The sequence below is a fragment of the Pelobates fuscus genome, chromosome 10, assembly GCF_036172605.1.
Source record: "Pelobates fuscus isolate aPelFus1 chromosome 10, aPelFus1.pri, whole genome shotgun sequence".
In the NCBI taxonomy this organism is placed as follows: Eukaryota; Metazoa; Chordata; class Amphibia; order Anura; family Pelobatidae; genus Pelobates; species Pelobates fuscus.
Genome location: NC_086326.1, coordinates 33,356,274 through 33,381,422, shown reverse-complemented (window position 1 = coordinate 33,381,422; position 25,149 = coordinate 33,356,274). Strand labels below are relative to the sequence as shown.

Genomic DNA, 25,149 nt, shown 5'->3' with positions numbered 1-25,149 from the left:
CAAAAGGTAGTATTTTTGGGGTGTTGTAATGAACGCTGGTATTCCATTTCCCGTTCGTTTGGTTCCTCCCGAACTGCTAGGTATTTTGTGATTATAGCTCGCAGTTCGGGCGCTGTTTCCTACGTTCCTAGGAATCAAAGTACAGCATACAAGTAAACTCAGCGGTTCAGCGATCCCTGCCTCAAACATCAGTTGAGACTAGATGAAGGGTACAACTCTAACAATCCTTTATTGGTAAACACAGCTTTTATTCACAGACCCCCGCAGGGGGTCTCCACTCTTTCAATACAATTCCTTTGTCCCAGGCAGGAGAGGGGCTGGGTTACAGATAACCATCTCCCACTCTGGGAGATACCAACAGGACACAGTTACATACATTAAAACATATTACACATGGTGGGGGGGGTAATTTAGGGACTCAGCGTCACAAATGTAACACATATATCACTGGATAGCCCTTGGTCCCAATTAGGATCCCTGCAAATAGCTGGGGCTATCGGATGTACAGAGCCTGAGAAACCCTTGTACAAAGTCTGGGCTCGAGGCTCTGTACATCCCCAAAATAAGTTCCATGGTTTTGCTTGGCTTACGTCGGTGATTTCAAACTTCATGCCTAAACCAAGCAACAACTAATCTGGCGAAAGGCGCAAAACCAGTTTGCACAAATCAGTGCTCAGGGAGGAAAGGGGTTTGACCGTCCAATGAGAAAGGGAGCGAAATTCGTTTAAATGGGTGCTTCTTCTCCGATTGGTCGGCACTTACTTCCAGATGGCCAGCGGGGCCTCTGTGGTTGTGAAGCCAACTCAAAGCTCCAGGGATTCCACTGGGGATCGCGCCTCTCTCTGGTAGCTACCTCCACTTAGGTAGCTTCGGGGAGAGTGCTGCTTGGGTAGCAACGAGTCTGGCCTCACAGCTCCAGGGAGGGGAAAGCAGTGATTATAGCTCCGTTAGAAGCAGTTAGGCGATCAGAACCGCCAGTACCCCAACAGTGTCTACACCAACCTTAGGGACCAGTTCGTGGAGTTTCGGTGTGAAGACCCTGCAAGAGTAGCGTATCCTTTCAAGAATAAGACAGCCCCCCAGGTGGCGTTCGCCTATAAAAAATGGCGGCCACCCAGGGGAGCACTCATTAATTACTTTCCTTGGAGTTTCACATTTATCTTGCAGGTTCGAACGTTCTTTTTTTTTGTCCGTATTTTTTTTAAAAGACATTTCATAGGAAAATGAACAACAAAAGGGATACAGAAAAAAGACAAGGTGAAGGGGAAAAAAATGAAATATAATAAACTAACATAAATAATTCTTTATTTTCTTTTTCTTTTTTCCTTCTTTTTTTTTTACACAGTTTTGCAATTTGCATACACACAATTTTGTGATCAATTTGTTCGGTACTTGAAATATGTTAATTTGTAACTAGTTGTCATTGACTATGAGCCTTTTGCAATAATCATAATCATACATAAAAAAGGGGGAGGTAACACAAAACACCCAGATGGGACGCACAGCTTATTCTGTTTAATTTATCAAATAGTTGCTTTGAAACCTTAATTATACTTCTCTTGGTGCAAACAATAATCATTAATATACAAAATTTGCAATAACACCACTTCGTCAAGTTACCCCAAGCATAAACCTCATATCAATTTTAATATTCTCTTATTAACTTAACATAACTTTCTATCTAGAAATCAAACAAAAATTCACCTTCATTGGATAAGGTGCATTAAGTTAGTTTCAAGCCGTCTAACACATCCATTAATTTTTCAATTTTCTTTTAATCCCAATCTACCCTTATCCAATTTATTTAGATATCTGTTGATACCTTTCTCCTGTATTCTAACCAATCTTGCCACTTTTTTTCATGATGGGATTCTCTGCCTTCTATTTTATTTGCTGTTCTCTCATGTTGGCACGTCTTATCTACTCTTACTTGCACTTCCAAAATATTCGGTGCAGTTGTTTTTTTTCCAGTTTTGAGCAATACCTATTTTAGCAGCTAGTAGTAAATGTATAATTACTACCGTATATACTCGAGTATAAGCCGAGTTTTTCAGCACATTTTTTGGGCTGAAATACCCCAACTCGGCTTATACTCGAGTCAGTGTCTGTATTATGGCAATTTGCATTGCCATAATACAGACAGGGGGCAGTAGGGGCTGCAGAGATCTTACTTACCTCTCCTGCAGCTCCTGTCAGCTCCCATCTCCTCCACGCCGTCCGTTCAGCACCTCGGTCAGCTCCCACTGTAAGTCTTACTGTAAGACTTACAGTGTGAGCTGACAGAAGAGCTGAATGGACGGCGCGGAGGAGAAGAGAGCTGACAGGAGCTGCAGGAAAGGTAAGTAAGATCTCTGCAGCCCCCACAGCCCCCCCACTGAACTGCCAATGCCACTGGACCACCAGGGAAGGAGAGCCCCCCTCCCTGCCATGTATCAAGCAGGGGGGCCGAAAAAAAAAATCTAAATAATAAAATATTAATAAGTAAAAAAAATAATAATATTACAAATAAAATAAAATAATAAAAAATAACAATACAAAAATATTAAAATAATAAAAAATAATAATAATTAAATAAAATAAAATAATAAAAAATAATAAAATAAAATATTAAAATAATTAAAAATAATAATAAAATTGCCCACCCCCCACCAAGGCTCTGCAACACACACACACACACACACACACACTGCACTCATATACACACACTGCACACATACTCATACACACACTGCACACATACTCACACACACACTGCACACATTCCCCCCCACACACACACACTGCATTCATACACACTGCACTCATACACACTGCACTCATACACACACACTGCACTCATACACACACACACACTGCATTCATACACACACTGCATTCATACACACACTGCACTCATATACACACACTGCACTCATACACACACGCTGCACTCATACACACACGCTGCACTGATACACACACGCTGCATTCATACACACACGCTGCATTAATACACACACTGCACTCATATACACACGCTGCACTCATACACACACGCTGCACTCATACACACACGCATCACTCATACACACACACTGCATTCATACACACACTGCATTCATACACACACTGCATTCATACACACTGCACTCATATACACACACTGCACTCATACACACACTGCATTCATACACACTGCACTCATATACACACACTGCACTCATACACACACACTGCATTCATACACACACGCTGCACTCATACACACATGCTGCACTCATACACACACGCTGCACTCATACACACACACTGCATTCATACACACACACTGCATTCATTATATACACACACTGTAAATAAATATTCAATTAATATAATTTTTTTAGGATCTAATTTTATTTATAAATTTACCAGTAGCTGCTGCATTTCCCACCCTAGTCTTGTACTCGAGTCAATAATTTTTCCCAGTTTTTTGGGGTAAAATTAGGGGCCTCGGCTTATATTTGGGTCGGCTTATACTCGAGTATACACGGTAAGTTGTTTTTTATTCGACACCAGTCTTCATGTATATGTAAAAGATAAAACTCAGGGTAATTAAGTATCGATGTACACATTAAAGTTTGAATTATTGATTTAATATTATTCCAAAATTGTGCAATATTAGGGCACTCCCAGAAAATATGTAGTAAGGTTCCCTTATTCCTTTGGCACCTCCAGTATATGTCAGAAATGCCTTCATACATTTGCGCCACTTTTGCGGGAACTAAATACCAACGCATTAATATTTTACTATTGGCTACCCAGTGGGTAAGACTATGTGATATGTGTTTAGTACATTTTATAGTTTGATGCCAATCAGATAAATCAAAAGTGTTTAACATGTCTCTTTCCCATAATAACATATATGGCAGCTTGTCTTCTCTATTTACATATAAAAGGGTTTTATAACACATTGATAGACGTTTACTCGCCATATTAGGGCTCAAGCAGAATTTGCCAAACCAAGTCAAACTAGGCTTTATCTAATTCTGACACCTTGTTTTCTAACAAAACGTTCTTAATCCTCAAATAAGAAAAAAAAAAACTCTTTATTCGAAAGGGAGAACTCTGCCTGCAAATTGGAGTAAGATTTGACACCTAACTCATCATAATTTTAAGTCTTGTGCAAATGTTCTGATTGATTGGTGTGAACATTCTAATGGGGTACCGGGGTGGTCCACGTTCGGAAGACAAACGCGTTCTGTTTGCATGATCGCTCCCGAACTATCAACAGGGCATTTTCCACAAAATACATAGAAATACATGGGGAAAACGTACAATACGCAGGGGAAAACACATGAATAAACAGTGGGCAAATATGGGCATGGCACTCAGTGACAGCGTTTTGTCACAGGTGCCATAAGGACATTGTTATGTAGCCTAATAGGCTACCACCTAGCCTGATCTATGACATAAGCTAAAATCATTAGTAATCTGACTGGACTCATACTCATCTCATCTAAGCCTAAAATTCTACGATACTCAACCCATGCTTATCCCATCTCAATCTACTCGTATCTGGTAGCAATCAATGCTTATACAAACTAGTTTCACAGTAAAGCCAGTTCAACCCAAGATCAACACATTTAAAAGAGATTGGATGGAAGAATGGCAATGTGGACAGAGATACATTTTATCAAATACATTGTTGCTGAATTTAAGAATGATCTGTAATCCCAGAAGCTGATATCTGCCTATTACAGTAATGTACAGAAATTGTCCTTCTGTTTAGTGCTTGGCCACGGGTTTGTGTCAACCTATTTTTGAGCTTCTATTTCTTATTTTTCTGCTGTGACTTTGTTAATGCAGAAGTGAGCTATCCATTTTCCTCTGACCTTGGAGGACAATGATAGGCTTAGAAGGGATGTGCATGGGCAAAAAGTTTTGTTTGGTTCGGAACTTCAGAAATTCAGAACTTAGGCAATTAGGGACTTTGGCAGTTTGATTTGGTTCGGGACTTCAGCAGTTTGGCACTTCGTTTTGGTTCGACACTTCAGAAATTCGGCACTTCGGGACTTCGGAAATTCGGGACTTCGGAAATTCCCCAACCCTAACCCTACCCCTAATCCTAACTCTACCCCTAACCCTATCCCTAACCCTACCCCTAACCTTAACCCTACTAGGTTAGGGTTAATGGATGGTTGGGGTAAGGGTTAGGGGTAGGGTTAGGGGTAGAGTTAGGAGTAGGGTTAGGGGTAAGGATAGGAGTAGGGTTAGGTTTAGGGTTAGATTCCTGTCATAATTCCCTTAATTTTCCCTCCCTCTCCTGTTTTGACACTTGTCAGAAATCCGAAGCACTTCGGCACTTCTGAAATTCGGCACTTTGGCAAGTCGGTTCGGCACTTCTGATATTCGACACTTCGGCAATTCAGCACTTCTGCAATTTAGTTTGGTTCAGCACTTCGGAAATTCGGCAATTCAGCAGTTCGGCAATTCGGACATTCTGAAGAATCCGAATTGCCAAAATTATTCAGAATTTAAATTTGGACTGAAATGAATTGCACATGTCTAAGGCTTAAAGTCATGGGATAATCTACCAAAAATACCCTCTCATCATGTCACTGACATCCAAGGTTGGATGACTAATACATAAAATTAGCTTGTGGTATGAAGAGAGCAACGTGTTTTGTCAAACTGCTCAAACACTAGGGGACGGGTAGCTACAAATACTTTGCACTATAAGTAGCACAGGCGGTAATTGTGCTCAGAGTTCCTCTGTAATATACATTTTCTGTCTTCAGAGTATTTTTCAGAGGGAGACCAGCATGAGTTAATCTTTCTTAGTGATTGACTAGTCAATTCCTACAACTCAACTACTTACACCTATTCATTAGGCTAATCACCACTGTTAACTTGGCCATTCATAACCTGCTTATAGGCATACAAGGGTCCATTCACAATGTAACCATAATCAATTATACCTCACAATATCTGCTATGTTTTGTCTCAGTTGTTTAGGCTCTCAGGTTCTAGATACAGTGAATTGAAAAATATCTTTGAAATAGATAAAACCTTAGCCCAGGAAGACAGGATGTGAAGCACCAGAAGGGTTGCTGAAGAGTCCAAGGTCTAACTTTGGCATTAATTAATTGTTAGATCTGTGTTCCCTGTAATAATGAGAGTGTAGTAATAATTGTTAGTATAAATATTTATGTAATATTCTTAATTTTGCCACAACATGATTTATAGAACACATTAGGGTTTAGGGTTGGACTTAGGATGCGGTATAGGGTTGGTTTTAGGAGGGCTTAGGTTAATATATGCAGTTGGAGTCCCTGGTATTTAGTCAGCTAGCAATGTCAATTGATTTAACCCAACTGGTACTGGTATACAGGATGCTTCTAGAGTTTAAATGGTTAAAAATGTATTTAAATAACTTTTATTATTCCCTCATTAGTTATATGTGTTCTTACATATGTATTGTATTTAGGCCACTGGAGTGAACAGCAAACAGATTCTGGTAGCTGTCCTTCCTGGTCTACCTACGTCTGCTGACCTCTTCATTCTGCCGTACCAGGAAAGCCCGGGGGGAAGTAAGAAGAAGTCAGAAGATTTGGGGCAGGTAATGTACATTTATTACTAATTTAGTTTTACGAGTTTTAACCATAAATGATATATCATGTAATGTGCATAGCAGTGCAACATACAAGGCTTTATTTAGAATCTTAGAAATCAGAGGTAATGAACGTTATAAGGAGAAAAGGTAAAGGCTTGATAAAGACCTGGTTACAGGTCGAAACATTGCAATAAACTGCCTGGAAGTGATCACAGTGAGTGCCTGAGATTTTTTCATTTATATAGAGGTAATGAACGTTGTCATGGTGACCATGTGTGCATGGAAGCTGAAGTACAATGCATTACATGCCCATAAGTGTCATGTTTAGCACTCTAGCCAATCGATAGCATCAATCTCCACCCACTGGGAAGTATTAAGATCCCACATTGCCCTTGGCAGATTACTGCCTTGTGGACCATTTTCTTTCTTCACATAGGGATGGTGAGTGGGGCCAAGCATATTTATGGTTCTTGAACCCCTGTGTAACCCCTGGGTCGTAAGTGACCTTCGAAGGTTGCCTTATGTTTAATCTTACTGTGGATAACTATTACATATTAGCAGAGTCTCACAAATATCAAAGGTCCGTCCCAACATTTAGATACCAGGCATCATATGCCACGTCCCCAAAACCTCATCCACAAAATCCCAAATTACATACAAGGCATCTCGTACTCTCATACAACACCCACCATTTAACTACATATGAAGAAATATAACAGATATAACATACACATAGATATATGTTAAGCAATGATGTGTCTGCATATAATAATGTTTTATATAGTAATGATCAATATATAATAATGCTGTATATAGTAACATTACAAACATAAATATTGAATATGCTAATGTTGTTAAGCATAGGTTTTATATATCAATGCTATAAAATAGTAACATTAAGTATCCTTAATTAACATTAACATATACATTGTTGCTATAATAATGGTGCATATTGATTATATTAATCCACACAGTACGATGTAGTTATTAATAGCTAAATATATTATGTTTAGTAAGTATGTGTAATAATGTCACGTATTGCTGTGCTATATTGATATTGTGCTACATTGTGCTACATTGTGAAGTTTCAGAAATAGTGCAAATTACATTACTGTATATATTCTATATATAGCATGTATATGGTAATATAAGACAGTGTTAGATCTGTTGGATGGGTAGATCGTTTTTATCTTTATTTAGCAGAAATCGGTATGTAACAATGTATCAGGCAGTTCATGGAATGCATGTTCTCATTTCTCTTTGATCTAAATAGTTAATTACTTGCACTATTTAAGTGTAATACTTGTATTATTTTTCTTTCAATACTTGTGTTAATGGATCATGTTGAGATATTTATTTTTGTTTCCTATCGCCGAGGAACAAAAGGTTAAGCGAAGCCATGGTCGTGTGAAACAAAGCAGCTGTCTAACTGTCAGTCATGTTACTTGTAGCGAAATGCATCCTCTGTTACCTACAGAATGACATTCAGGGATTGAAGATAGGGTTTAGATATAACTGATAGGACATTTAAAGTGAAATGTAACCATTATTTGTCTGTTACTGACAGTCTCTTCTGAACCTTTCCTCATTCTTTGGTTCTTGGGTTATGGAGTTTTTCTGCAATACATGGATCTCTCCCAGATATGCTATTAACAAGGTGGATTATGTTCCATGTGCCCCTATTCCCAATGTCCTATAGGTAGTGGTATGTGGGTTTAACATAATGAGCAGGGACACTTTTTCTCCATTCCTGAGAAGATCATCTAATGCTTTACTCATTGCATTTAGCACTCTTCTAATTAGGTATATTGTCAGGATTACGCAGCACCAATGCTGTCACATGCACATAACCGAGTCTCTTAAATTAATACATAATAATAATAGTTACCAAAATTGTGAATCCTATGCACGTGTGTTCTAATCCGTTAGTTAAAGGGTTACTCCAAGCACCATGACCACTACTGTGATTTGCTGGTGTAACACCACCTCTATAAGCATCATTAAGGCGCCATCATCCAGTCATTGCTAAATGGTTTGCTCAGCTACCAAGTAACCGGGTTATAGGATACACCTCACATCATAAACACTACAGTGGACTGTAGTGGTTATAATGATTAGAGTAGCTCTTTAAGTTTCCTGTCTGCCCCCATCATCAGGCAGGAAACGTAAAGGGCTACTCCAATCATTAAAACCACTACAGTCCACTGTAGTGGACTCCAAATATTTTTTTTCATATATGCTCTTGGTGTACAATTGGCATATTTCAATGTTATAATTTTTTTTCAATTCCTTGAATTTTTTTGTCCAGTGTGAACATTCTTGTAACTCTGTGATCACTTCTTTATTTATAGAATATTTTTTACATCTAGTCTTAGATCACAACTCCAGTGCTGTGTATACACCTGTGATTTGTCTTATATATGTAGACTATTTTAATGGTCAGGTTTCTTGTGTTATTTCTTGCTCGTCAGCATTTTCTTTTTGTTTGTTTGTCTGTTACAGCAGGTATGAGATGTTGTATTTAAGTGGTACATGTTTAGGGGGGATTACACACTTGATAATTGATATGAAAGTAGAAATACATCAACATCGGATTTTCATTAACTATTGTGTCATTTTATGGCATTTATAGAACAGACACAAACTGTAGAAAGAAAGAACCTTGAAAAGTTTTTTTTTTCTTTTCCTTCTGAATTATTACGCCTGAAATTGGATGCATTCCCTGTCGGCAATAAACTATTGCGTGATTTTTATTTCATACCTTTGACCTCATTCCTGCTTAATAAGGAAATTTAAATGCTCCAGTGAATCAGGTGGAGAATGTGGATTAGCGTCTCCGTAGACTGCGCCGAACAAATCATTTACCATGTAAATGCTGACTTAGCGTGTCCTGCTTGACTCCCACTTACAATTGACCTAAATCAGATGTGCCTATCACTAATCGCAGGAATATTAATCATTCTTGCTAATTAGCTGTTACTATTCATTTCATGTCATTGGTGAAAAATGAGTTATGAAAATGATCCGTATTAAAGGATTATTTCTGCTTAAGATAACACATTTAGCTCCAGTCTTTGGAGAAGACTTACAAACCTTAAATATCCCGACTTCTAATTATTTTGGGCAAGGTTGGACACCCTGTATGTCTAAATCTGTGCCATTAGGCACTGGGAATTAAAGTTCAAAAGTATGTCATTCAACAGACTCACTTTTAAAATGCTTCTCCAATGACAGAAAGCAAAGTATTTGTTTGGCTTAGAATTCTGGGTGTTATAACCCAGCTGGCTCAATAACAATCTTACAATTTGAGTAAAATGGGGAGAGCCATGTTATTCCTCACCCTTTGTAAATTTAGGATTAGAAATTGAACCATGCCTACTCAGCTGCTATTTAAGTACAAATGTCATAACTAGAGTAACAGACTACAAAACAATTATGAGAGCTGTAGTTCAACAGTATCAGTGGATGCCATTTAATAACTACTAACTTATTACTTTCAGCACCACAATCATTAATTAATCAATACTGCTATGCAAATTGTTAAAATTAAAGGGACACTCGGATATGTAAAATCGTTTGAGTATATCAGAACATTTGATTAATATTACACTGTTGTTATTACAATCACCTTCTGAAAAAAGCCAAGAAAATTATTTAATTTACATTTCATATAACCCTAAGTTATAGTTAAATTGTCACATTACTCTTGTTTCTTGGACACACACAAAGGAATGAGGGGTTAGACTGCGATCCCAGAAACATGAATTTGGTTGATCACATTCCCCATCACTGGGAAAAGGTGGAAGAGTGATGAGCCCCATGGGATCTTGAACCTTCTCTGTTTTCCAGCAATAACTTACCCATTCCCTTAATTTTCCAAAGGTGCCATCAGACACTGCAGATTGGAAATTGTAATTTAATCATACATTATTTCAGAATTTGTCTTTAATTTTACATTTATATCAAGTGCCCCATCTATGCTAAAAATTGTATAAAATGCGTAGTAAAATTCAACTTTGAGACATAACTATTCATCTTTAACCTTTACCTCTGAACCCTTGTACCCTTCTATAAAATAAAATAGTGATTACACATAGTGATGTCGCAAACATAAAATTTTCGAACGGGCGAACCTGGCGAACCGCCATAGACTTCAATAGGCAGGCGAATTTTAAAACCCACAGGGACTCTTTCTGGCCACAATAGTGATGGAAAAGTTGTTTCAAGGGGACTAACTGGACTGTGGCATGCCGGAGGGGGATCCATGGCAAAACTCCCATGGAAAATTACATAGTTGATGCAGAGTCTGGTTTTAATCCATGAAGGGCATAAATCACCTAACATTCCTAAATTGTTTGGAATAACGTGCTTTAAAACATCAGGTATGATGTTGTATCGATCAGGTAGTGTAAGGGTTACGCCCGCTTCACAGTGACAGACCAAACTCCCCGTTTAATGCACCGCAAACAACTGGAAACAGTCCATTTGCACAACCACAAACTCCCCATTTGCACAAGGTTGGATACCAAGCTAGCCATGTCCCGTTCCTTGTCCTCACTGATGTCATTGAATGTCTCTCTTACTCCACCCAGCCACGTACAACACCAAGGGTCCCCGAAAGGTGACAACAAGCCCCCTGGGACACCTGCTGTGTTTGGTCTTCCACCTCCTCAAAGCCACCTTCCTCCTCTGACTCCTCTTCTTCAGACTCCTCTCTCTGCGTTGCCTCTCTCTGCGTTATTATAAGGTGTGTTAAGTAGTACTATTCCTATCAGTTTAATCCCGGTTACGTACCCTATCAGGGGACGTGTATATAAGGCATCGATTTTAGAAACCGGGAGATGGAAAAAGATGCTTGGTCGGTCCTTCTACTTCAAATTTGGGGCACTGCGCGTGCAATCTAATGTGCCACCAGATAGGAGTGGTGTGTTAAGTAGTACTATTCTTATCAGTTTAATCCCTGTTACATCCCCTATCAGGGAATGTGTATATAAGGAATCGATTTTAGGAACCGGGAGATGGGAAAAGATGCTTGGTCGGTCCTCCTACTTCAAATTTGGGGCACTGCGCGTGCAATCTAATTTGCCACCAGATAGAAATGGTGTGTTAAGTAGTACTATTCTTATCAGTTTAATCCCAATGTCACGAGTACTAGTGTGGTCGAGCATGCAGAAACATATACATAGGCAAGAAAAGGAAAATAAAAGGACAGAGCGTAAACCAGACCTTAGAATGGCCGGACTAATATGCTAGAGACAGAGAATGGTCAAAGGGAAAGCCATAAAATACACAATACCGTTTACACAAGCTAACTCAGGGAAACCAGAATTCAGAATAACCAGGGAAAAGCCAAGATCAGGATACCAGGAAATCAGATTCACAATGATAAAGCACTCTCAGGAAACCAGGAACAGGAAACCACGACAGGGCAAGGTACTGGGGTGAGCTAGGGATTTAAATATCACGCGACGGGCCGGCAGCCGCGACACCCTGTTACGTCCACCTCATCAGGCCTTTTTTAGTCTAATGTATCGCCCACTGTCAGTCCCTTCAGCATCCATCCCTCATTCATCTTAATTAAGGTGAGGTAGTCTAGACTTTTTTGACCTAGGCGACTTCTCTTCTTAGTGACAATACCTCCTGCTCCACTGAAGGTCCTTTCTGACAGGACACTTGAAGCGGGGCAGGCCAGAAGTTCTATCGCAAATTGGGATAGCTCAGGCCACAGGTCAAGCCTGCACACCCAGTAGTCAAGGGGTTCATCGCTCCTCAGAGTGTTGATATCTGCAGTTAAGGCGAGGTAGTCTGCTACCTGTCGGTCGAGTCGCTCTCTGAGGGTGGACCCCGAAGGGCTGTGGCGATGCGTAGGACTTAAAAAGCTCCACAAGTCCTCCATCAACAACACGTCTGTAAAGCGTCCTGTCCTTGCTGGCGTGGTCGTGGGAGGAGGAGGATTACTTTCACCTCTTCCCCTGTTAGATTCCCGTTGTGCTGTGACATCACCCTTATACGCTGTGTAAAGCATACTTTTTAATTGATTTTGGAACTGCTGCATCCTTTCCGACTTGCTGTAAACCGGTAACATTTCAGGCACATTCTGCTTATACCGGGGGTCTAGTAGCGTGGACACCCAGTACAGGTCGTTCTCCTTCAGCCTTTTTATATGAGGGTCCCTCAACAGGCAGGACAGCATGAAAGACCCCATTTGCACAAGGTTGGATACCGAGCAACTCATGTCCTGTTCCTCGTCCTCAGTGATCTCCTGAAGGTATGTTCTACCCCCAGCCACATACAACACCACGGGTACCAGATAGGTGACAACGAGCACCCTGGGATGCCTGTTGTGGTTGGTCTTCCTCCTCCTCCTCAAAGCAACATTCCTCCTCTGACTCCTCTTCCTCACAATCCTCTTCCAGCGTTGCCGCAGGTCCAGCAAGCGATGCTGATAAGGCTGTTTCTGGTGGTGATGGTGACCACAACTCTTCCTCTTCACGCTCATCTACGGCCTGATCCAGCACTCTTCGCAGGGCATGCTCCAGGAAGAAAACAAATGGTATGATGTCACTGATGGTGCCTTCGGTGCGACTGTCTAGGTTTGTCACCTCCTCAAAAGGACGCATGAGCCTAGAGGCATTGCGCATGAGCGTCCAGTAACGTGGCAAAAAAATTCCCAGCTCTGCAGAGGCTGTCCTAGCACCCCGGTCATACAAATACTCGTTAATGAGTATTGTTGAAGCAGGCGGTCGAACAAATCAAGCACCTCACTGGCATGTTGTTTCGCCACTGGATATCGGAAAAGTGCGCCATGGCCGTGTAGGAACGCCTGAAATGGCCACACACCTTCCTGGCCTGCTTAAGGAAGCCTGGGTACTTATGCACAAAGCGTTGTACAATCAGATTACACACATGTGCCATGCACGGCACATGTGTCAACTTGCCCAAATGCAATGCCGCCAACAAATTTCTTCCGTTGTCACAAACCACTTTGCCGATCTCCAGTTGGTGCGGAGTCAGCCACTGATCTACCTGTGCGTTCAGGGCGGACAGGAGTGCTGGTCTGGTGTGACTCTCTGTTTTCAGGCAAGTCAACCCCAAGACGGCGTGACACTGCCGTATCCGGGATGTGGAATAGTACCTGGGGAGCTGGGGGGTGCCGTTGATGTGGAGCAAGATGCAGCAGCAGAAGAGGACTCAGCCGAGGAGGTTATGGAAGAGGATGGAGTAGGAGGAGTGGAGGAGGTGGCAGCAGGCCTGCCTGCAAATCGTGGCGGTGTCACCAACTCCTCTGCAGAGCCACGCATTCCATGCTTGGCAGCCGTCAGCAGGTTTACCCAATGTGCAGTGTAGGTGATATACCTGCCCTGACCATGCTTTGCAGACCAGGTATCAGTGGTCAGATGGACCCTTGCCCCAACACTGTGTGCCAGACATGCCATTACTTCCTTTTGCACAATCGAGTACAGGTTGGGGATTGCCTTTTGTGCAAAGACATTTCGGCCGGGTACCTTCCACTACGGTGTCCCAACAGCTAAAAAATTTTTGAACGCCTCAGACTCCACCAGCTTGTATGGTAAAAGCTGGCGGGCTAAGAGTTCAGTCAAGCCAGCTGTCAGACTCCGGGCAAGGGGGTGACTTTGTGACGTTGGCTTCTTACACTCAAACATGTCCTTGACATACACCTGACTGTGGCCAGATGAGCAGGAACTGCTCAAGGCGAGAGATGGAGGGGTGGATGGTTGAGAGGGGGCAAGGAAGACAGCAGTGGTTAACGTGGCTGAAGATGCTGGACCAGGAGGAGGATGGCGGCTTTGAGTTTGTGTGCTTCTTGTACTCATGTGTTGATCCCATAGGCGTTTGTGATGTGCGTACTATGCGTGCAAGCTACTGTGACAACAGATATGAGTGGCACTGTGCAGTGGCAGAAGTTGGCAGAGTAGAGGCTGTAGGCCTGACACACACGCTTGCAGACAACTAACTGCTATTCAATCTATTACAGTCAAAATTGTATTTTGTTTTTAAAATGTACACTACTGTTACACCAGATATGAGTTGCACTGGTGTGACACTGTGCCTGGCAGGCCCTGAAACGCACACTAGTGAAGGAAACTGACTGCTATTATATTACAGTCCAAAAAGTTTTGTTTTTTTTAAATGCAAGCTATTGTGACACCAGTGAGTGAGTGGTGGCACTGGGCAAGTGGGCACAGTATATGCTGTGAGCCTGACACACAGGCTGGCAGGCAGGCAACTGTAATTACAGTTTATAGGTAGTGCAGCCTAATGCCAGGGCCCAGATTTTCATGTCAGGTGCCTAAGCACTAAATTCTAAGGAGCTCCTGTGCCCACACCCCCAAAAAAAGCAGTTAAAGTGAATTTATTGAATTTATTTTTTTGGGCAATACATGCATAAAAAACTATCCAAAATGTATATATTTACATTCGACAACGTCATATGAGTATATGTATGTATCTGCATATTTTAACATGTATTGTATTGTGTTGGAATCTGTGAGTCTATGAGTGTATGCATCTGTGTAAATACATACAAAATAGAATATAAAGTTAGACATGATTAGGGTAAAAGGGGTGGTAGAGTTGGAAAGGGGCTAAAGACAGTTAGATTACACAGAGTGTTTCGTTTTCAGAGGATTGTAAGCCTTAGAGAGGTTATAGTTATGGTATAATAGGGGTTTACACTTATTTTGTTTAGTTTTATAGTGGGAGTAAATTTAGCATTCAGTACATGATGTTTAATTTTTAAGTGTACTTAAATTTAGGATTAAGATATAAAAGGGTTTTATTTCAGGTTTGGGCTTTGAGTGCTTAAATTTGGGCCCAATAAAATAAATTTTGTATAGATTTTAGGAGGGGTTTCATATAGGGCTAAAGGCGTTATGGTAAAGGTTTTTTTTCAAAGTATGCTTAATAAGAGAACTGTAGGAGCTGTTATACAGTGTGAATCACTCAGTGTTGGCCCTTCTCCTCCTGCAGGTCATTTCCTGTGTGAGAGGCTGTTAGTGGGCAGATGGAAAGTGATACCTTCCTCTTCCTGTCCAGCCCCACCCACAGGTACTGGAGGAACTGGGATAGCACAAAGCCTTACACCCCTTATAACTGTTCCTGCAGCTCTGCTATCAAGCATACGTGGCTGACACAATTTCAAAGGACACTGACCAAGGCTTACTCCCCTACTTATCTCCCCTCACCAGCCCACCTAAGCTCCAAAAAGGCACATTATAATTTCTGTAAATAGGCATCCCTTACAGGATAGGCGGCTGTAGGCAGGTGCCCACTTTGCTTAATGGAAAATTCAGCACTGCCTGTTTTTTTTTGCTTGTTTTTTTTACAAATGAGACCAATAATTAGCTTTTCTTTCTTTTTTTTGTTCTTATGTTAAAATGTCAAATTCAACAAATTGTTTACATTACCCTAATATTTCTTTACAGGATGAAGGAATACATTAACAAACTGTTTTAGGCACCATTGAACAGCAAACTCTGTTGAGAATTGATGTTGACCCTAGTGCGATCATACTATGTTTTAAATAAATATTAGACATTTTATTTTTAACTGAAAAAGTCAGCAATAAAGAGTTTAACTGATGCATGTCTACTCATGGGAAGAAACAGCACTGGAAGTTTGCTAGGAAAAGGAGGGTAATAGAATATGTAACCTCTGCTGCTCTGTTCCCTGCTCGGCAAAATCTACTCTGAATAGTGTCATATAGTGTTAACCTTCCAGGAGATGCAAAAAGTACTGGAAACGCTTTCATCCCTAGAGCTCTGTTTCTTAAGATAGAAAAAAAGAGCAAAAAGAAACGGTCAACAAATATAACAGTTTAAGTCTTATCTAGGTGAATGTAGTAGAATAGCATTGTGGGAACACAATATTACACATCTGAATCTTGTGTTGATAATAATCTTTGAGAAATTAAACTATGACACAGAACATCAAAACACACACAAAATGCAATATAAAAAACACAAAGCACTGTCATTTTGTTGACGTTTTCCAAAATGAGGCAAGTCTAATTTTTCATCCTACAATGACAATAATTAGTTCTGAAAAATTGTTTGGGCAAGCACTTATACTGTCTGGCCTATCGGGTTTGCTGGTTTGTTTCTGGGAGAGTATTAAATATTCTATACTCTGCCCTTGGGTTTTTACGCCCAAGATGCAAAAGAAACATAGAAAGAACCATTCGGCCCATCTAGTCTGCCCAATTTTCTAATTACTTTTAATTAGTCTCTGGCCTTATCTTATAGTTAGGATAGCCTTATGCCTATCCCACACATGCTTAAACTCCCTCATGGTGTTAACCTCTCAGTAAAGTAATACTTCCTGATATTAGATCAGAGGTGGCTGATCTCCTGCCAGGGACCACGCGTCCTGAAGAGAATCTACTGAAGCACTGAAAACCCCCTTTGGACCAGTGGGGGATATCCTGGTTCCACTGGGATTACTTACTTTGTTGCATTTGCAGAATTACTGCCTGCTGATCCCGAGACAGTGTGGTAAATAAAAAATGACTGCTGCGCCAAAGCAACCACTAAGCCAAGCAGATCCAGAGCACCTTAACTGGGTGGAATACTACAAAAATAGATTTGATAAGCTGTGCCAGGAGTTCTGGGACGGGAAATCCAGCAGATCCCACACTCTTCATGCGCCTGTCACTTCACAGCCTACAGCGGCCACTCCAGCTCACTGTTCCTCTGTGGAGAGCTGTGTGGAGCTATGCACCTACTTATCCCAACTGCAGATCTTCATTCCCAACACAGCCTGCTGGATCCAGAGGTCTGCAACTCGCGTCACTGGGTTCACAGAGCCATGAGACCGCTGTTACGAGCTCTAGCCAAATGCTGAGATTACATCTTGGAGATGACTAGTCTGGGAGCTCAGGCTTGGTGAAGAGGCCCCATCGGATTAGCTTACAGTGGTGGAAGCTGAGACTATCTGCTGAGTGGCCCCCAAACTTTACCTGCAGTTTGGCTGTTCTATTGCAGATGTTGCAGTGCATGATGTTAACCATGCAAATGTCTATTTTTTTTTATTTATTTATAGTTCTCTTATGTTGATGCACCCTACTTGCTTACATGCAGTTGTTTACACCAGGGAAATCTCAGGCTTGGGAATTGGCTAGTCAAACGTAACTACCCAAGGCACCACACTTCTGTCTCTGACTAATGCCACGTTGCTATAACTAACAAAATGTTAATATTTCTAATGCATCTGTTTATTAATATTGCAAAACTATGAGCTGTCTTTGACACTGTGCATCATCTAGAAAGTAACTTGTGACCCAATGGCGCCCTTCCAATGTCACTTTCATTTCTATCTGCCTTACACTACTTACTCTCCTACTTGCTAGCCTACTGCTACAACATGTTTTGTCTTCTTAAATATTATTTTTATTATAAAAGCTGTTCCATTCTCTGCAATGCCGCACCTATGTTAATACCATGTTTGACTTGAATGTGCCATGTTTGACTTGAATGAGCCTGTTGTGGCATTGCAGGACTATTTGAACCTGTCTGCATATCAAAAATAAAGAATTAAAAAATATATATATTATTCAAACAGATTGGTCCTGTGCTATTGCCTTCAAGTGATGATGTGTCGGTTGGTTAATTCCCACTTTTGCCTCTATTTTGTTTTGTTTGCAACCTTTTATGTAAACAATTGCTTTAGAAGGGATTGCCACTTCTGTGGATGGGGAAGGTTCCCTTTTACTGAGTATAGTAAATGCTACTAAAGGAGTTTACTCGGGTAAAAAGTGCTGTAGAGATATGTAAACTTACAAAGTAAAAATTCACTACCGTGAATAGAATCAATCAATCAATGGGTCAAATGCGTGGGGAATCTTGCCTACAGAACTGATAGTAACAGTAGAGCAAGATAAAGAAACAAACTGATTCCAAAAGTGGAACTCTGTAAAAAGGTCTGATGACCTTTCCAAAAGTCATATTCATAATGAACAAGAACAGTAATGAGATCACCATAGACAAGCTTACACTACATATACAAACAATAAAGAGGGACAGCACTCCTCTAGTTAAAGATTGGGTACAATACTTCAAAAGGGTTCCTTCCAGTCACCTCACTAGAGCAGAAAAACAACAAAGAAGATGCAACACCAAAGATAAAGTGAAAGCGATGTATTCCAGTTGTGTGGAATCGGCAACGTTTTGACCCAACTACAAGCTTGACAAAGATCATGATGGATATAACCATTCCGGGTTCTAAACAGGTGGAATAATCTCTTTCAATTTATCTTTGGTGTTGCGTCTTTATTGTTTTTCTACAGATTACACTACAGACGCCTTACCAGAGGCACATACTGATCCCATTCAAGTTTACTCTGTATAAGAATCAATGATGTCAGTGAAGTGTAACTGAAACCCTTCTAAAAATATTGAAGAAGGGCTCCAAGTTTTGATTACCCTTTTAAGTTATGGAGACTCTAAGCACATGTACAGAAGCCACAATCAGAAGTTTTGAGAACAGGCAAAAATCATCTATGAGATGATGAGGAAATAACTTGAGCTCCCATTTGGCATAATATTAAAAACATATATTATCTGAATCCAACAAATTAATAAGATGTGCTACATGCATTGCAGTTTAGTGTATATCAGTTAGATACATGTATATAAGTAAACTAATACCTTAAGTGAATACTAGGCATGCACATTTTTCCCCATAACTGCTTTTTCACTTAAAGGGACACTATAGTCACCCAGACCACTTCAGCTCAATGAAGTGGTCTGGGTGCCAGGTCCCTCAGGTTTTAACCCTTCAGATGCAAACAGCAGTTTCAGAGAAACTGCTATGTTTACATTTGGGGTTAATCCAGCCTCTAGTGGATGTCTTCCGGACAGCCACTAGAGGCACATCTGTGATGCTGGAGGCACATTTCGCATCCATCGCGCAGAGCGTCCATAGGAAAGCATTGAGAAATGCTTTCCTATGGACACTTTGAATGCGCGCACAGCACGTTGGATGGGGGAGCTGACGTCGGTGGGGGAGGAGAGGTCACCAGCGCCAAGGGAGCCCGGTGCTGGATGAAGGTAAACTGCTGAAGGGGTTTTAACCTTCAGCGCCATGAGAGGGGGACCCTGAGGGTGGGGGCACACTCAGGGCACTATAATGTCAGGAAAACCACTTTGTTTTCCTGACACTATAGTGATCCTTTAACATTGTGATAGCAAATTGCAAAGTCATTACTTCTAGACCACTCATCAAACTTTTCAATTCTGCAGAGTTCTTGCCTAAGTATTAAATTCAGGTTTTGTCACTATTTAGTGACAAGTCCTTCGAATGGCACGTCCATTATGCATATTTCCTCTACATGGCTCATGGATAGTCAGTAACAGTTAAAAATCCGGCAGATACACATTTGAACCAATAAATATATAGCTCGGTTGCTTCATCTAAGTGTTGCTTCTAAGTGTGTGTGGTTGGAGATATTCTGGAGAGTTTTACAGAAGCTTCAACTGTCTAAGAGTTGTGCTAAGAGTTTTCTTTTTTAACTGTTACAGGTAAGATTCATCTGTAGGAAAAGGTTACTGATTGCACAAGGTTTGATTTCCTGTTGGTAATTATAAGGCATTTGATTTGATTAGTTAGCTACTTGCTATTGATTGCTGTTTAAATTAGTTATTGTTTGCAAATAAGCAGAGGCCTACCCAGGTGTTAAACATTCCTAGTGGGAGGTGATTTTAGGAGTATATAAGGGTTGTTGTCATTAGCTTGGCTAATATAGCTTGGTTGCTTCATCTAAGTGTTGCTTCTAAGTGTGTGTGTGGTTGGAGATATTCTGGAGAGTGTTGCTTCTAAGTGTGTGTGGTTGGAGATATTCTGGAGAGTGTTGCTTCTAAGTGTGTGTGGTTGGAGATATTCTGGAGATAAACTGGAGGTAATCTGAGGTATTCAGGAGGATAAATAAAAAGTTAAGATTCGTTTGATTTAAATTATTTACCTCGTTGGAATGGCAGACTTAGTTCAGTGTAATAGTTGCTATGCATTTGTTTCGTGTTCCACTTTTTGGAGGTTTGGTTGTTGTCTAATCTGTAGACAGTTCTCTATCTTGTGGCAGGAGATTGTATTTTTGAAGTCGGAGGTTTGTAAATTATCTGGTAAACAAACTCAGGCTGGAACTGCTGCAAAGCCACTGCCAAAGAGACATACTAGGAATGGCAGATGGATTACTGTAGGATCTGGTAGACTTAGAGTTGTGGATAAAAGGCATATTGCACAGTCTGTTGCTCTACATAATTCATTTTCTGCACTTTCAGAGTGTAATGGTGTCATGGAGACAGGCACTGAGGAAAGTGGTGTTGTGGAGAGAGGCACTGAGGCTAGTGGTGTTGTGCAGAGAGGCTTGAAGACTATGGTGAGGCCTAATAGAAAGCAGTTGTTGTTGGGGGATTCCATCATAAGACGTGTGGAGATGGACAATGATGGTCTTGTGAGGTGTCTTCCCGGAGCTACTGCTCACAGACAGGAGACGTATCTGTAATATTGTTAAGCAAGCAAAGCAGGAAGGGGAATTGGATGTACTTGTCTTGGCTTGGCTTGGCTTGCAATGAGGTTTCAGAGGTTAAGGAAGTTTTTAGTGTTTTTGCCAATGATATACAGCAGGTTGCTTCCACACTGTCATTCTCTAAAGTTCTGCCTGTGCATAACACTCAGAACGACAGGCGGATGAGTATTAGGGACTGTAACTTGTGGCTTGGTAAATGGTGTCGGGAGCAAGGATTTGGCTTTATTTCTCATGGTAGCTCTGTTTGGAATGGAAATAAACTGTACAAAAAAGATGGTTTGCATCTTTCTCAAAAGGGAGCAAATGTTCTCAGTGAGCAGTTCAGAGGTTTTGCTAGGATGTATTTAAACTAGGAGGGGGGGCAAAAGGGTGATAAAACATCAATCCAATTGTCCCCCAAAACAAGGATAGAAGGTGCCTGTAGCAAGTGTGTTAAAAATGATAAGCTTAAGATCCATGAACTTGTGGCAATAATGGCAACTGATAGTGTAGATTTAGTCGCTGTTACTGAGACATGGTATAATGAGAAAAATGACTGGGACATAGCAATACCAGGGTACTCTTTATATAGAAAAGACAGGGTAGGCAAGAAAGGGGGATGGGTGACCCTCTATGTGAAGGATAGCATAACATCTAGCCTAATAAAGGTTAGTGAGGCGAACATAGAGTCAGTTTGGGTTACGTTAGAATTTGATAATCACACAGTAACTTGTGTGGGTGTGATTTATAGGCCCCCAGGACACATTGAAGAGTTAGATAATCTACTAGTTGAAGAAATAGCTAAAATGACAATGAAGGGGGAAGTTATCATCATGGGTGACTTTAATCTTCCTGATGTGAATTGGAAAACAAAAATAGCTACTTGTGCCAGGAGCACACATATTCTAAACTCGATACTGGGATTGTCTCTAAAACAAGTCGTTGAGGAGCCAACTCGTAAAGAGCCCATACTAGATTTAGTGTTAACAAATGGAGATTTGTTATCAGATATTACTGTAGGTGAAAGTTTAGGATCCAGTGATCATCAGTCAGTGTGGTTTAATATAAGAACAGTGACTGAGTCGCACCACACAAAAACAAAAGTTTTTTAGACTTTAGAAAAACAGACTTTTCTAAAATTAGAATATGTCTATAGGAGTCATTATCATACTGGAGCAATTTAAATGGAGTCCAAAAGAAATGGGATTATTTAAAAGTTGCACTACTGAAGGCAACAGAAAATTGCATTAGGCTTGTCAGGAAAAGCAAAATATTCAAGAAACCACTGTGGTACTCCGCAGATGTGGCCAAAATAATAAAAAACAAAAAGTTAGCATTTAGTAATTATAAAAAAAACCAGAGTGAGGAAGACAGAATTACCTATAAGATTAGGCAGAAAGAGGCTAAGCAAGTTATAAGAGCTTCCAAATCACACACAGAAGAGAAAATAGCACAGTCAGTAAAAAAGGGGGACAAAACTTTTTTAGACATAAATGAGAAAAGAAAAGTAAAACAAGGATTAGTTAGATTAAAAACATAAGAAGGAAGGTATGTAGATGAGGATAAAGGTCTAGCTGACTGCCTCAATGAATAATTTTGTTCGGTATTTACAGATGAAAATGAAGGAAAGGGACCTCAGTTAAGAAAAAGGATAAATGAGTCATTTATTACACGTAAGTTTACAGAGGAAGAGGTTCTATTTCAACTGTCAAAAGTAAAGACAAACAAGTCAATGGGACCTGATGGAATACACCCAAAGCTATTAGTGGTGTACTAGCAAAACCATTAACAGATTTATTTAACCAATCATTGTTAACAGGAGTAGTCCCAGAAGATTGGAAGTTAGAGAATGTTGTGCCCATTCACAAGAAAGGTAATAGGGAGGAGTTGGGCAACTATAGGCCAGTAAGCCTTACTTCAGTTGTGGGGAAAGTGATGGAAACCATGTTAAAGGATAGGATTGTTGAACATCTAAAAACACATGGATTTCAAGATCAGAGACAACATGGGTTTACTTCAGGGAGATCATGCCAAACTAATCTTATTGATTTTTTTGATTGGGTAACTAAAATTATAGATCAGGGTGGTGCAGTAGACATTGCTTACATAGATTTCAGTAAGGCTTTTGACACTGTTGCACATAGAAGGCTTATCAATAAACTGCAATCTTTGAGTTTGGATTCCAATATTGTTGAATGGGTAAGGCAGTGGCTGAGTGACAGGCAACATAGGGTGCTAGTCAATGGAGTATATTCGAAGCTTGGGCTTGTCACCAGTGGGGTACCTCAGGGATCTGTACTTGGACCCATTCTCTTTAATATTTTTATTAGTGATATTGCAGAAGGTCTTGATGGTAAGGTGTGTCTTTTTGCGGATGATACTAAGATATGTAACAGGGTTGATGTTCCAGGAGGGATAAGCCAAATGGCAAATTATTAAGGTAAACTAGAAAAATGGTCAGAGTTGTGGCAACTGACATTTAATGTGGATAAGTGCAAGATAATGCATCTTGGACGTAAAAACCCAAGGGCAGAGTACAGAATATTTGATAGAGTCCTAACCTCAACATCTGAGGAAAGGGATTTAGAGGTGATTATTTCTGATGACTTAAAGGTAGGCAGACAATGTAATAGAGCAGCAGGAAATGCTAGCAGAATGCTTGGTTGTATAGGGAGAGGTATTAGCAGTAGAAAGAGGGAAGTGCTCATGCCATTGTACAGAACACTGGTGAGACCTCACTTGGAGTACTGTACACAGTACTGGAGACCATATCTTCAGAAGGATATTGATACCTTAGAGATAATTCAAAGAAGGGCTACTAAACTGGTTCATGGATTGCAGGATAAAACTTACCAGGAAAGGTTAAAGGATCTTAACATGTATAGCTTGGAGGAAAGACGAGACAGGGGGGATATGATAGAAACATTTAAATACATAAAGGGAATCAACACAGTAAATGAGGAGACTATATTTAAAAGAAGAAAAACTACCACAACAAGAGGACATAGTCTTAAATTAGAGGAACAAAAGTTTAAAAATAATATCAGGAAGTATTACTTTACTGAGAGGGTAGTGGATGCATGGAATAGCCTTCCAGCTGAAGTGGTAGAGGTTAACACAGTAAAGGAGTTTAAGCATGTGTGGGATAGGCTATCCTAACTATAAGATAAGGCCAGGGACTAATGAAAGTATTTAGAAAACTGGGCAGACTAGATGGGCCGAATGGTTCTTATCTGCCGTCACATTCTATGTTTCTATGTTTCTATGTTTCTACATGTTTTGCCAGAGGTAACATTATCTAATATTAAACATTAGTACGCAAGGATAATATTTCACTCCTTCCATTCAGGTCAATTATTCATATATGTTCTCTAAAAGTATCTTTGTCCTGTTGCAAGCTTTACGTAAACGAATATGCTTTATTATTCATAGATAATCAGTTGGACATTCAATAACATTCTGATTTAATAAATATGTTTACATGATACATTGTTACCATATTGGGATAAAAGAAAAACAAGCGTTTCAGGAAATTATTCACATTTTTTATTCTATAAAAATATTTTTTTTATTCTCGCTGTGAACAGATGGCATTAAACTCTAGGTTCTCACTATAGGAATCTTTCTGTTTAGCAGTTATGTGATGAGATGTATACCCTTAGGCTAGCTGCCTGCGACACGTATAATTGTTATTCCTGCGTCCATATTGGCGAGGCTTGTATTTATCGTTCCTATAACAGTTCTTTATCTATGCCGTCGTCCTTCTCCTGCAGTTTCTTGTTTAGCATACGCTTATCCTGATTCCAAGGCATGGAGCTAGTCTATTCCTTCTGCTGGTTCCTGATCAACAGAATCTCAGCAAGACCTTTATATTATCGCTCCGGATCCCACCATTCTGAAATCCCCTGCCAAAGAGACAAAATGTCAAGGCCAGGTGTTTGTCCTTAGGCAGGCCAGAGACCTATTACTATAACACACAGATTACCTGAACTTATGTTGCCTCTCTGCAGGGGAACAGGGGAAACTAAATTCTCTCTCTGTTTAGCAACAGGAT

General features: G+C 40.3%; 1 protein-coding gene across 1 annotated transcript in view; it reads left to right on the top strand.

The window, feature by feature from the left end:
• Positions 1-25,149, top strand: part of SORCS1 (sortilin related VPS10 domain containing receptor 1) — a 615,871-nt gene that overhangs the window by 538,910 nt on the left and 51,812 nt on the right. The window contains exon 23 of the mRNA XM_063433805.1: positions 6,449-6,580. Coding sequence (XP_063289875.1) covers positions 6,449-6,580 — 132 coding nt within the window. The remainder of the gene's footprint in view (positions 1-6,448; positions 6,581-25,149) is intronic.